Source organism: Clavelina lepadiformis, chromosome 5, assembly GCF_947623445.1.
Source record: "Clavelina lepadiformis chromosome 5, kaClaLepa1.1, whole genome shotgun sequence".
In the NCBI taxonomy this organism is placed as follows: Eukaryota; Metazoa; Chordata; class Ascidiacea; order Aplousobranchia; family Clavelinidae; genus Clavelina; species Clavelina lepadiformis.
The window spans coordinates 10,738,940-10,754,066 of NC_135244.1; the positions used below are offsets into that span (position 1 = coordinate 10,738,940).

Here is a 15,127-nt window from a genome sequence, read left to right on the forward strand (position 1 = left end):
TTGAAGAAAACGGATAACAGTTTTGGATTCAGCATCAAAAAGTACACTAAGAACCGTCAATACTTTATTAACCTAAAAATTAACGCAGCACAGTGTAATTGATAGCTATGGTAGTATTGATGGTGTAATTTTCTTCAGACAATGATGTACTTGTGAATTACTGAAGTTGTCTAGATTTTCTGCTTACTAATTAAAAAGAAGTGAGTAAATTTAGATGGAAAGTCAAATGCTCATTGATGATGAATCTGAAGTACGTCTTTGTGAACAAGCGCTATTGGATGAAAATACTTTGAGAGGTGAGAATAAAAACTTGCCTGTAAACAATATTTTTTGTCGCTTAATCAGAGCTGAGCAGTGGTAGTAGCACTACTTTTCAAAGTAAGTCACTGGACCAGGAGTGCTACTAATTTTTCTATTATCTGCTACTTATCAGCCTATATACTTTTTCAGGCACAAAAATTTGCTAGCGGTGCAAAGCATTATAGCCATTTATACAGTTACTGCTAGGGTTAAGTGGCGAATTGTTCATCAAGCACAAGAGAAACAAATTGTTTAGTGTCTCTTGAAAACCAGTCTGAATATTTGCCACAACTTTGTTTCGGGTGGATGCTTCATGCAACAAAGTTACTGGCCACGATGAAAAGCATTGCCACTGCACCCCCTAGATATTTGATGACTGCTTGTAGGAACTTGTAGAGTGGTGAAAAGTTTGGCCATTTAAATTTCAATTATTTCTTTGCTTGCCTCTAATAGGCCTACCATACGTCCTCTTTTAAGAGGATTTGTCCTCTTTTCTCAAGAAAAGTAAATGGTCCTCCGAGGACGCTAAAAAATGCCCAAATGTCCTCTTTTTTTGCATTTCGAGTTAGTTGCTTATACTTTCAACAGGACTTTTAGGCGAGACGTTGTATTTATTTCCAAAACATTAGGCCTACTGTAGCCATGAAACATGCTGAATTGCTGTTTGAAAAAAGGTTTTCCAACAAATTGCACTACCAGCCCTACTTTCTTGATCTTGTTAAAAATCGTGCAATTTTACTTTAGCATTATGGCCCATAATGCAAATGTTGAACGCATTTTTTCTTTGATGCAGCCACAATGGTGCAAAGAAAAAGACAGTCTATAATTAATAGTTAGATCAGTTTCGAGCATCTTGACCAGTGGTTCTTAAACTGGGGGGGGCGCCCCCCTTGGGGAGCGTGTAACATTTATAAGGGGGGCGCGAGAGATGACAAACTGTCTATTATTTACATATGAGCTATGTCTAAACATGCTTTCTTGACTTTCGCTATAGGTTCATTTTTACTAAAATTTTAAAGTGTGTCACGATGGCAATTGTATTTTTGAGATTTGGATTCTGAAATACGTCAATGGTTACGTCATCATATTTGGTGTCTCCGTTTTGAAGCATATTGTTTTCGTTTACTCATTCACGCACTACTAGCTCGACTAACTGTTCTCTTGTGTTCTCTTTTTGCGGTGACCTGTTTTTCTCACAACGGGGGGCGGCGTAACAAGAAAAACTTTTACAAATGTATCACTTGTAGAAATACTTAATTTGCACTAAATGCATTTTCTTTAGTTTTACAATTATCATGTATACAGGAAGCCAGATGTTTTTGCTACTAACCTATTCAGTTTACAACGTATAATTTTCGAGTCATTAACGATTGAAAATTTGTGTGCAGTGTCGGCCACACATAATAAAAATAGTAATGTCGCGCACCTGGTTTAAATAGGGTAAAACTAACGTCAGCCAATATTAAAACCGTAAAATGAAGTAAAACGTAAATTTAGTATTGATTTAATAACCAGGTATTTTAGTAATTAAACTAATTGTATTGACACAAAATGAGTGGAAAAAAGAGAAAGTATGACCAAAATTATCTGAAGCATGGCTTTATAAATACCACAGTAAACGGAAAAGTCGTATGGCAATGCGTGATATGCTTAGAAAAGTCGTTTTCAGCGTCATCTTCATGAATATAAAGACAAAACCAAGGAGCAAACTTGACTGTGAAGCCGACCTAAGATGTGCATTATCTTCTACAAAGCCTCGAATTAAACGTTTGGTTTCCCAAAAACAACTACATCCTTCACATTAATGAAAGTTAATTGAAAATAAATTGTTGTTTTGCTTGATGCTTTTTTATTTTGCAATGAGGTGGGGCGCGAAATTTTTAGGTACCGTCAAGGGGGGCGTGTGCCAAAAAGTTTAAGAACCCCTAATCTTGACGGTTGTATATAATTTCAATGATTTTTAGTGTAAACTATTTCACGATCTCGTTAAAAGTGATCATTCCTTATTGGCAAAAGTTAAGGGAACCGCAACGTTTTCATGGGCTGAATCCGAAAAATAAATTGATTTGTTGTTTTTTTGTCTGTTTTTGGAACTTTTGCCTGCAACTACCAAGGAAATGTATAAAACAGGGGTTTGCAAACTTGTTCAATGAAAGAGTTGCTTGCGGAAAACTATTAACACCAGCGAGCCGCAAAATCAGTAATGATTGTCAATTTGGTTATTGTATTATTAGTAGTCATTTTGGGATATTACTTTTCAGCTAGAAGACCCATAAAAAACATGTCAGCGAAGCGCACTTTGACCACCTTTGCCATTGAGTATAGAATCTACTGTATATCTGAAAACAATTTCGGATTCTATATCTATTGTTACGTCATAAACAAAATGCTGGCCTAAATAAAGAAAAAACAGACAGAAACGTTCATAAACGGTACTCTTGGTAGCCTTTACAGTTTTTTTGGAATTTTGCGATTCGACTAGAAGAGCCACAAAAAACATGCTGGCGAGCCGCAGTTTGCCTACCCCTGGTATAAAACATCATCAAACTCAAACGTAACAATTCTACTTTTGTTTTACTTGCCGGCAAAAAAATGTCCTCTTTTTGGGTGTTGAAAATATGGTAGGCCTAGCCTCTAAAGAAAAAACATACTAATCTGGAGACTACATCGTACTAGAATACTGCCAGTGCCAACCTCTGTGTGGCATATTTCCTGTGCTATAAAATTTTTTGTTTCACTATTAGTTTCATGTAATACAACTAGGAATGCGTATTTTAAAATAACTAATGTTTAAGAACCAAAACTATTCGGTTCTTATTTTTAGAACCAATATGTTCTGATCACAATAATTATTATTATTAATACAATTAAAGATTTTTGTTTACTTCATGAATATATAATCTTTTTGTGTATAATTATTAATTATACTTGGTTTCAGTGGACACGATTGCTATTACTATGCATAATTGTTTAAAACTCTGTCGTGAACTATTGCATCAAATCGCACCAAAGGAAAAAGGCAGCAAATGTATATGCGACGGCACTTCATTTAAAAAGTTTGTGATTTCGTTTTTAGTTCAATTATAATGTGATTTTCAATTTCATTTTGAAATTCATTTTTAAAAAAGGCTTTTGTTTTAGGCGCCTCAGCGTTGTCAAAACAATAGAAATCAAACAACACAACGTTTATTTTGTTAAGAACATAGTTATCACAAATTGATTTTTTAAGACAACAAATTTAGAAATATTTGTGAAATAAAAAACAAAGAAGTTTAAGTACTTTGAAGTGGCAATGTTTTACCATGTTGGAAATGCATGAACCATCAAAATTGATCCAACCTATATGAGTAATCTTAAGATGAGATTTGTATTGAATACAATGCACATCTTGAGCCAAAAAGACAGGGCAATGGCAAAAAGGAACACTGCTTCATTGCAGGGTTTAAGATCAATGTGTTTTCTCACATGTGCTACGTAAAGCTCAGTCTGCTTTGTGAAAGCAAATGGTATTTTACAATACATGGAGGAACGTAGTATGCATTTAGGACAAAATTTTCAACCCCGATTTTTTATGATGTGGCTTATACTCTTACTCCAGAAGAGTTTATCAATCTCATTTTGAACCAATTGCTCTTTGATTGCATTACGTTTGGCAAGCTGGATTTCACTATTATATCTAAGCCTAAACTTAACATAAACAAAGTAAGGTTACTTTTTAAAGGGGTTGTCATGACAGTCTGATACGGCCCCCTAGATCTGCCACTGGGTATACTTGTTTTTTTTTACTTGCTTCTGTTTTTAACTGTTACCTCGTGATTCCAATCGGTAGTTGTAATCTAAGAATTTGCAATTTTTTTTTAAGATTTAGGGCCTGTTAATCAAAACTGGTTTGATGATCTCAATGAGCAGTTGCATCAACAAATATTTGAGGAAGGTTTTTATTCTGCTGATGCTGTTGCACCCGCACAGTAAGTATATATTTTTTCATAATTAATAATATTGTAATATTCATTCTCTGATTTTGGTACAGTAAGTCTTATTATGATTTAGCTCATAAAGATTTTCTCACTTCTTGAGCTTCAGTTTCAGAGCTCATGTTCATACAGTTGCACTCGCATTCATTCTTTATTGGCAATTAACTTATTAAGCATCTTTCTTGCCTTGCTCAAGGACGATTCCAAAGCATGGGTCGCGAAGTGCCCTAAAATGGGTTGCGTCAAGGTGATGCAAATGATTATGTTTGTAATAAAATGCTTTGTTTCATAGTGAGTGAACCACACTACCACTGCTTGTCTGTCTAGAGTAGATTGCTGGCATTGAAAAATTAACTTAGCAACTTATGCCAAAAATCATCCATACAATCATTACTTTTGTCATGTTAAAATATGCTGTTTGAGGTTTGAGTTACGATATTTTCACCAAACTCAGATTTGGGTCGAGCTCAAAAAAATTTGAGAATTGTTGGCTTAGGCAATAACAAAAGAATGGTATAAATCTCACAAAAATAGACAAACTTGCGCTGTATATGTTAGTTATTTTCATCAAACTGACATGCATTTGGAATTTATCAATTCCCTGAAACAGAAATGTTATCAAAAATGGATAGTACACAGTCTATTTTTTGTTGCATAAATTCCCATTTGTATTGTGTTTCCACATCGCTTTTATTTGATAGGTTCATTTGAAAATGCCTTTAACCATTATGACTAATATAATTTTGGCCAAAAACACATTAAAGACGTTTTTGGCTCATCATTGAACAGTTTTAATTCTTAGTTAGAATTAATGAATTTATGTCCATTCTTGTATTGCAAACGTGCATAGCAACCCTGCTTTAGGACAGAGAGAAAAATACAATTTTGAACCTTAAAATGAACTAATCAGCGCATGGCGAGTTTTTGGTTTGAATCAATTTTTGTCTGTTATCTCCTTCACATGCATCTGGTGGAAGTTGCTCCATGTACTCTTGCAGAAATGGTTATGCTTGGTCATTGTGTTTCTTTTTTCTTAGGAAAATTTCCATTAGGTCAAGTTTTTATTATTGCTAACAATGGACACTGTTACCCACGTTAGCCCACTTTTGATTTATACTGTATTGAATGATCACAGTCAAGTTTTTTTTTCAGAATTTAATAATGTCCCAAGCAAGAATAGCGTTTAACTTACAATCAACTTTTTTTTGCCTCTTTTTTGCAAGGGCTAACCACTTACCTTGGTGTAAGACTTCCAAGATTACGTTGCAATGTGATCGCTTAAATTATGAAATTAACCGAACGAGTATTTTAGCACAACTATTAAGGCCAAGTGAAAATTAACATTAAAAAATTGGAACTCAGTTGGAAAATTTACGTTTATTTTTGCAGGATTTTTTATTGACAATTTCGTCTTCAGAAATATTAGTTTTCAGAGAATATTTATTTATCAGGGTTTATCTTGAGAGATTGTCAAAACCTTAGGAACCAATATTTTACTACCTCCACGGCAGAGATAAAAATAATACAGTGATTTAAAACTATATCTTCCAAAAAGGCAACTGGAATTCCAATCCTGCCGACCAGCAGCCAACAATGGACTATAGTTGCAAAACAATGTGGAGATTGAAACTTATAAGGCCTGACCCCAAGGCAGCAAACCAATACTATGAGCTGCGTTTAAAACTGTTGGTGTTTTATGCACAAGCGAAAGATCAAAGTGAGTAATAAAATACTTTCCAACCAGGTATCAAAGTCAATGTAAATGGGACGGGCTACCTAAAAGATCAGCCTCCTACCGACCTCCGCAAATTATTGATCCAATCTGGAAGCCCAAAAAGAGGGTTCACTGCCTCGTAGGCGTAAAGCAAACCAGGTGTCTCTTCGAGATGGGCCGTGGTAACTCAATTGCAATTACCACTCGGCCAACTAAACTTGTTTCCAACAACGGGCCAACTACCGATAATGTGGTCTTCTGTGTGAAACAAACAATCACCGATAAGGTGGGTTCCACGACATATGGCCGCGGGAAAGTGGCCGCGAACAAACTCACCGGGGTCAACTGAACGTGACGTAAATTGACCGCAGACAAACTGACTGTGACATAAACTGGCCGGCGATCAAATTAACCGTCGATAAATTGGCCGGCGATCAAATTAACCGACGACAAATTGGCCGTCAAAAGGTCAAAATTCTAATTCACTATCTAGTCACTATCCAGTATGTGTATTGCAGTCAAGGTTGCCACTCGTAGAGTTTTTTGGCCCCTTGTACGGTGACCCATATTCATAGATTTCTTATTGTTACATACATTTTCCCAGTCTAGACGAGTTGTTTGATGAGATTATGAAACAATGCGTTGTAGCCTATCTCATGTTGTAACAATGGACTTATTGCAATAACAATGGACACTTTAGTTAAGTAAATTGTCAGATTGAAGCTGTACGTCAGGACTCCCCTAGTTTTAAGTCTTGGTTATGGTTATGCTAATAATTGTAAATTGCAAAAAGAGTTGGAGAAGCCCAGCAGGTGGAGACTGGAGAGTGAGACAGCAGATGAGCAGAATCAGCAAATTGAACAGACAGGAATCAAGTGATCTTGTTTTGTACATTTACGACTTTGTGTTGTTTAAGTGAGTTGCCAGTAAACCCGGTGTAATGCCTATAGCCACGTGATTGAGATACTAAATTGAGATACTTTTGCAGACTAGATGCCGACACTTTTAGAATAAAACTGATTTTTAAGGTCTGAAAATGGCAGAAGTAATCTCACAAAGAGGTAAGAAAAAATTAGTTTACAACCATTACATTTTCTGGAGAGATGGACAAAGTTCAGACGGGAAAACTGCATTCTGGAGATGCAGTAATTACCACAAGAGTTTTTGTAAGGCACGTCTCCATACTGTAGATGGCTTAGTCACGAAAGAGTTGCACGAACACAGTCACCTACAAGAAGAGAGACATGTTCAAGTGGCCAAACTACTTACGGTCGTCAAGGAACGCGCTGGCAACGCTAACGATACGTCCACACCAGCAAATATCATATCTGACGCGACAGTGGGATTGCCAGGTGCCGTCAGAGCGCATATTGTGGAAAAAAATCTGAAAAGATCAATACAACGAACACGACTTAGGACTGTTGCAGCACCTGCAAATCCACTGAACTGCACAGATTTAGAAATACCTGACTCGTACAAAAATATTCTTTTAGATGATGCTATGGGGTCTGAACTTTTTTTGCAGTATGACTCAGGAGCTGAAGAAAATAGGATATTAATATTTGGCACCGAAGAGAGCAAAAGAGTACTAGAATTATCAGAAAACTGGCAAGCTGATGGGACGTTCAAGGTTACCCCGCCAATATTTTCACAGGTTTACTCTATCCATGCTTCACGACATGGCGACCTTGTCCCAGCGTTGTACTGTTTACTACCGAACAAAGCACAAGAAACATATGAGCGGTTATTTCGCGCAGCGTGGCAACTGATACCAAATGCACATCCAACAAGTTTTTTGGTTGATTTTGAAATGTCTGCAATAAATGCAATTCGGATGGTGTTTGACTATGATGACCTCACAGTAAGTGGTTGCTTTTTTCATTTAAATCAAAATGTCAGGAAGCACATGCAGCAAATCGGACTTCAAAGAAGGTATCAAAATGATCAAGAATTTGCACTACTGCTGCGTCACATACCGGCTTTGGCATTTGTTCCAATACAGCATCTGATTGAGGCTTTTGAAACATTAGAGGAATTTTTGCCTGATGAAATGCTTCCGTGTTCTTCCTTGTTTGTCAAATAACAGCTTGTGTAAATTTTAGTGCCCATATTATGTAGTGTCATATGTGTTTTGCAGTGAACGTCTTTTAATGTTGTTACTCGTATTTCCGGAAATATTTCTGTTTATTTCAATAAACGTTTCAATGTGTATTGAAATAAAAAACAATTTTGTTAAAAACAAAGGAAATAGTTACAAACAAATATTTACTTTACATATCATATACTACCGAGTTTAAAATTTTGACCTTTTGACGGCCAATTTGTCGCCGGTTAATTTGATCGCCGGCCAATTTATCGACGGTTAATTTGATCGCCGGCCAGTTTATGTCACAGTCAGTTTGTCTGCGGTCAATTTACGTCACGTTCAGTTGACCCCGGTGAGTTTGTTCGCGGCCACTTTCCCGCGGCCATATGTCGTGCTCCCGATAAGGTGGGCCAAAAAAAAACAGAAATTGCTTGTCAACTACACATGTTGAAAATTCTGACCATTTTACAATTCAATCGATCCCAGTGAAAAACAAACTACAATGCTGACAAAGCAAGGGTTGATACCTAACCAAAGCCGCCTAAACAAACCAACCAAAACCTGAATCGAATGCCTCCATGGCAGTGTTCAGCACCAAAATGGAGAAACCATAATTGTGCTACTTGGTAGGCTCAGGGCCTACTTATTGCCGACAAGGCAACAGGCAAACCAAAGAGGTCAAAATCGACTGCCTCCACAGCAGGGTTCAGGACACGATGGCAAAATCAAACAACCAGAAATAACTTCATTTGACAGCAAGGCGTCAACAATAAGAAAAGCTAAACTATGTATAGGTTTGAAATAATGTGAAATCCCTTGCTACAAGGTGAAGGCTGTATGCTTTGGGAATCCTACTGGGCTCATTTGACAACTACAGTCATGTTACACGTCATATTCTGCCTAATATGCTGTGTGGATCGCTGCGCAAATAATGACTTTAGCAGTATGTATTCCAAGTAAGAGGCGATCAAAAACAGGCAAACAAATCAGGCCAAAAAGTTAACAAAGGAGCAAACAGAGGCATGGTTTCAAACCATGTACTGTAATACATACATACTGTAGTACACCTTGTACTGTAATACATATCCAAACGCTCAAAATAATCCAAGCTGCTAGAATACCCGATACCAAAAAGAAATTTTCTAAAGCGAGTGTTTGGTTGACTGAAAACAAAGGACAACCATTGGATTATGATGGCAACTTTAAGTGGCACAATTTTCATTGTTGCGTTGCATAGTTGACATGTAAAAAAATTGAGAGAAAGACTTGAAAGAAATTGAAAAACAGGTCATATTAAACAGAGAATTTTGTTTATGGCAAAATTCTACACCAGACCAAAATGCTCCTATAAGGCTGGTGATCATATTAAGCAGATTCTACTATATTAACTAGACAACTGTGAGCATCTAACTGTGGTTTTATAGTTGGGAGCTAGTAAAACCGCTTTCAATGCAAACCAGCTGCATTTCTTTTTGTTGGTTTCAGTTGGATAAAAATGCTAAGTGCGGTTAGAATTACTTCTTCATTTCAAAGTATGTTTTTTCACATTGAAGTCTTGTGTCGGTGCTTTCGGTTGACAGGCAGATTTTGCCAAACATTTCACTTCACCAATCAGCTAAACGTACCATTGCTTTACATTTGTTTAAAGTTTTTATGGTATCTCTCCAAATGTAATTGTGCGTTTGTACAGAGAATATTATTTGATGTAGTATATAATTAATTTCAAATTTATCACTTGGTGTGATCTAAGTAATTTCCTCTTTTTGTCCAATTTACTTCTATTTAATTCCAAACAACTAAATTCAAGTTTTTCCTTAACCGTTTTTCTCATCAACGGCTTGTCTAGTGGGCTACATGACCATGTCCATTGGCGAGTAACTGCAAGTTCATACATTCTCAGTTGCTCCCAGCTCTAGCCTCAACAAAATGAATTTTACGAACATTAGTATGAAATCTCATGTGAGGAGCCGAAGCTGCAGCGATGCTACATTTTTGATCAAAGAGTGACTGCCTAGCGCATAGATCTGATAATTTTAAATTCGAGATAATAAAACCAGCTTAATGGAGTGTAGGTTTATGGAGGAAACAGCATGTTAGACCAGTGCCAGCTGAAACCGAACAAGTGTCAAACTTTCTCGTTTAAAATTACTGTTTATTATAGCAAACATGCTGCTTATTAGAGGTGCCAGACGATACGCCATTAACGCATAACTCTTTAATCAAAATATTAAAACAGTTCAGCAATGTAACTTTAGCATTTTACATAGAATATTTGAGAATGCTTTTCGGTGATACTGATGATAGGTTACTGCTATTGAAGGTAGAAACTTAATCACATTGTGGAACATGCAACCAAAAGCGAAGTCAAACAGTCAAAAATTGAACAATTTATTTTGAATGCTGAATAAGGGTAGTAATGTTGAACTGCTCCAGGATCGAAACTAAGGCAACTTTCCTTTTATACAACCACTTTTAAAGTAAAAACAGCTTTCATAGTATAATAAAGATAAGAGAAGCCACTTACTAAAGTGGGTTTTACCATTCCCGAGTGTACTCTGATAAGCTGGTTTTGTTGTATTATAGGACTTGATATCAGGCTTCAAAAATGCGATTGTCGGGCTTCACAAGAACTTTTGCTGAGCAATACTTTGGCCAACCTGATCCAAATTTTAAATAAATTTCTCATTACTCAAGCTTAATTTCCTGGGCTTTTAGTTGCTAAACGATATAGTGTTGATGCAACAATTGCAGTTTTGTTTGTTTATGCAGGATAAGTGAAATTTAGACGCCGAAACACTTCAGTAATTAATTATAATGTACTATTCATTAAGAATTCAATGCTTTGGCTCCCTCATGTGGTAGGTGTAGGTCACTGTACAGACATGACCAAATTTTTTTGTAGTCTATATAAACAAATCTAATACGTTTTAACTTGCACGATGGGTTGATGAAGCAAAGTTAGCCTTACAAAGTTACCAGTACCTACTGTGCATGCATCAACATGAAAGCTTAATTTAACAAATATATGACTAGTCTTGACAAATTTCCCATCATAATATCAAGTAAACTAAGTTCAAAAAAAGTGAAGTAATTTAATGGGTCCCTTCAATTTTGATTAATGAGTTTCCACTTTCAGTGCTGCGGTATGAGCATGTCTTTGAATAAACACAACCACCTTAACAGAATGCAGATGTCATATGTTGACTGTATTATATAATACTATAATATAATTATTTTAGTGAATGCAAGCTGAAATGTTGTCTGCCATGCAAAAAAGTGAAAATGAAAAATATGTTGATTATTACCATATGTAATTATAATGTTTTCAATCAAGTGTTTGCCAGTTATATTTTTATGTAATATGATATTGTGAAATGTTACTTATGCTGTATGCATGTTACAACTCTTTTTGACCTTGTCAAAGCTAATGTAGGCCTTTGGTATAAAGCGTTTATTCATATTTCTTTTTTCCAAAATCCTTTCGTGCATACATTGATGAAGGCTACCTGAAATTTCATGATGTTAACAATCAAACCCAGACATAAATAACATGCTGCAAGGCAGATTGTGCACAATGTCTTGTTACAAAGTTTGATAAATGACCAGACTGATTTTCATTTGACCAATAATACTTTTTCAGATCAAACCAAAGCCATGAAGCCATGAAGCAGTCATGACAATGGCATCACCAGTGTAACATGCATTCATCATGAATACTGCTAGAAGAATGGCACTATTTGCTAAAATGTACTATTTAACTTTCACTACTCTAAATCTATGAAATTAAAATCATCTTTTTTTGGAAATTTCAAAAGTTAGAATAATTTAGCAAATTAGTGTACTTAAATAAAAATAAAATATAGTGTCAGTGTTGTCAGAGTGTATTACTGAAACAAAATTGTTCTGATATATTTGCAACCTTTGTTGAATTGTCTCTTTAGTGTAATATTATTAGTTTAGTTTCTATTACCAATATGACATGACTTACAGAAGCAATATAAGTATTATATTTGTATACCTATTTCTAGAAACTCCCTTTCTTCCTCCTGCTCTCTCTCCAATAATGGCAAGCAGTGTTATCAACCCACCAGTTTAATCCCAGTCGCACCAGTTGGTTGTGTACATGCACAACCCATAACCAGTGATTTATACCAAGGGAAAAGAACTTCCGGTTCCGGTGCTCACTTGATGGCAGATACTGCGGATAAACAATTCGTCAAAGGGACCAGTAAGAAGATGTCAAAACATGAGCCTGTATTTAATCCATGGGTTAAAAGAAAATCAATTGTTGGAGAAGCTAATGTTGCTATGAAGCCAACTTCTTGTATAATTAGATTAGATAATCCTCCAAACATTGTAGAGTCAGCAACAAAGGTTTTTCCTGTGAAAGACTCTATTGTTACTCAGTTGAAGAAACCACAATGCTCCAACCCAACTTCTTCGATTTTTGGCCACAATAACTCCAATCAGAGTAAAACACTCACTTCCCCAGTTGCATTCACTGGGTTTGTAACTGCAAACAATAGACCTTTAACATGTTCAGTTTCATCCATGTCTGCTGCCGAAAATCTTGTCAACGAAGTTAGTTTTGCACCAAAAGGACACAAATCCAGAAATAATATCAATGTTTTGAAGAAACACAATGTTCCATGCAAAACCTATGGTGTGGTTGCTGACAAATCCTTAGCACTTTCAAAAAATTCATGGAATAAAGCCAACAAGCTCTTCAATGGCATTGTTGAGGATAAATTTCGCAGACATACTGGAAGTGATTTAAATGCATTTACTACTTTTTATACTGCCTCACATTATACAAACCAAACTGGTATCGCAGACCAAGGAAACACAAGGTTGGAAACAATTTTTGAGCCATTACAGAAAAGCCAAGAATCGGAATCAATCGATGAAAATCGAGAGATCACTGGTGGTGTTAAAACATCACACCTGGCTAATGTGCGAACTAATTTCACTTCAGCTGTCACCAGGGGGAAAAAATCATGTTATACTTCTGCACCATTGTCAAGAATTAATCATAACAATAAAGTTTACAAACCTCCTCGGAAATCAGCTTCATTAAAACTAGTTAATTTAGCGCCTAGACGACATGACCCGAAGTTAGCAGACCAAAAACAGCTCGGAGTACGGCAGGACTATGGGGCCTAAGTGGTCTGCTCTGGAGGAAGTTTGTTGAAAGCTGTTTCGTTATTCCAATAAGAATGACTACTGCCACCTTCTACTTATTTTACCCTATGAATAGCGTTTGGATCGCTTTTGTATTACATACAGAGGGCCTCCGTCGTGTCGATTCCAGCGAACGTTTTGTATTAATATATATTATCGTTTCTTCAGTCTGTGGAAAATTGATTGTATCAGCCTACTGTGCACGGCTTAAAAGAAATAAAAAGACAGAAATCAGGAAAAGAAGAAAAACTATAAAACGTTGTTTTATATCAAATACAGTGCACATAAAGGAAATACAAACAACAAAAATGAACAATGTCTTGTATTCTTTGTAAGGATCAAAAAAAATATGCGGTTTGGAATGGAATCTAAAATTTAGATCTTGTTTATCATGTATTTAATGTTTGATAGAAGGTAGACAACACCACCTAACATAGGTTAAATTCCTATGAACTACACTTCTGACTTCAGTTGGCTACCGCGTAAGGAAAGCAACAACAGCAGCGTGTTGTCAAGCACCTTGACTATAATCTATGACAGCGTGGTCCAACTTCTTTTCATCGCGGGCCAAAATCAGAAAATTTTTTATCTTGCGGGCCAATGTTTTTAAATTAGAACTGAAAAAAGTTCTCTTTTTATTAAAACTGAAATTAGAATAGTTCAAAATTTAGCTGATAAAATTTAAATGCTGATCAATGTGACATCTGCGGTCGAGGTTCTTCCTCAACAATAGCGACTATCAAAGCTGACTATCAGTTCGCGGGCCAAAACATCGGTGCTCGCGGGCCTGCAGTTGGACCACGCTGATCTATGACATAACAAAAGCCTTGATCTACACCACAATGAAGGCCAAAAACTGAGACATTTCGCGATTTTCTTATTCCGATAACTGCCTAACTACAAATCCTTTTACAAAGATAGTTTACTACAATGTTCATTGAATAGTGTTACTTTATGTATGATCAACTTGTTTTTGGACTTTGGTCCACGCACTTTAAATTTTAACCAACAATCTCTCATCTTATAATTAATTATAGCCGTATAGTTTTGAAATGATTTTTCTGTGAAATTGTCACAACATCACCTCGTTCCTCCCAAAACGTTTAGTCTTACAACAATTCAATCCATCCATCTTACAGGAAGTGGAATGGTTGCAAATATTTTAGTGATTTTGTATACGCAAGCATAAAAAAGGTTTCCTTATTCACCACCGACGTTAAAAATTCTATGGATGGTTCGTTTGCTCGTCATTGCAGAAATGTCAAAATCGATCACTGGTATTCCCACGAACACAAATCTTTACTTATGTAGCATTCATGAGGTTGTATTAAAAATTTTTAGTCACAAGGCGTCTGGAACTTTGTATAATTTTTAGAAATTTTTTTGTCGATGCGGTGATATATTTATTGTAAGATAGTTTTTACGGAATGAGGAAACTGAGAAACGTGACACTAATTTACGGAAAGTTTTTTTCAGTGTTTAGTAGTAATTTAATTCGTAGCCTATATTTACGCGATCTTATTTGGCTTAGCCTGTTAACTATAATAAATATTGTTATTGCAATGCGTTTGGAACTAAATAACCATTAGAAAAAATTTTTGTCGGTGCAGTGATTTATTTATTGTAGTTTGTACGGAATGAGGAAACTGAAGGATGTAATACTAATTAACGGAAAGTAAGAAATTACGAAATATTTCTTTTTCAATGTAAATAATGAAATCAGAAATATATGCGAGCTATTACGTAACATTTTAGCGTAATGTGTTAACTTTAAAAAAGTTTTTTGTTGCAATATGTTTTTGTATAACTTTCTATAATCTTTTGAAATTAAATTTTTGTCAGTAAGTTACAATTATTTCTAGTACTTTATAT

General features: G+C 35.8%; 1 protein-coding gene across 2 annotated transcripts; it reads left to right on the forward strand.

Moving 5' to 3' along the window:
* Positions 1 to 96: 96 nt before the first annotated feature.
* LOC143460566 (uncharacterized) lies at positions 97 to 13,582 on the forward strand. Of its 2 annotated transcripts, none has more exons than XM_076958139.1 (3): positions 97 to 296; positions 4,163 to 4,268; positions 12,103 to 13,582. In XM_076958139.1, the coding sequence occupies exons 1-3, from the start codon at positions 215 to 217 to the stop codon at positions 13,235 to 13,237; spliced, it is 1,323 nt and encodes a 440-aa protein (XP_076814254.1). In that variant the 5' UTR covers positions 97 to 214; the 3' UTR covers positions 13,238 to 13,582. The 2 variants fall into 2 exon arrangements, with proteins under 2 accessions (XP_076814254.1, XP_076814255.1); XM_076958140.1 differs by lacking the exon at positions 97 to 296 and adding an exon at positions 11,715 to 11,821.
* Positions 13,583 to 15,127: the final 1,545 nt, after the last annotated feature.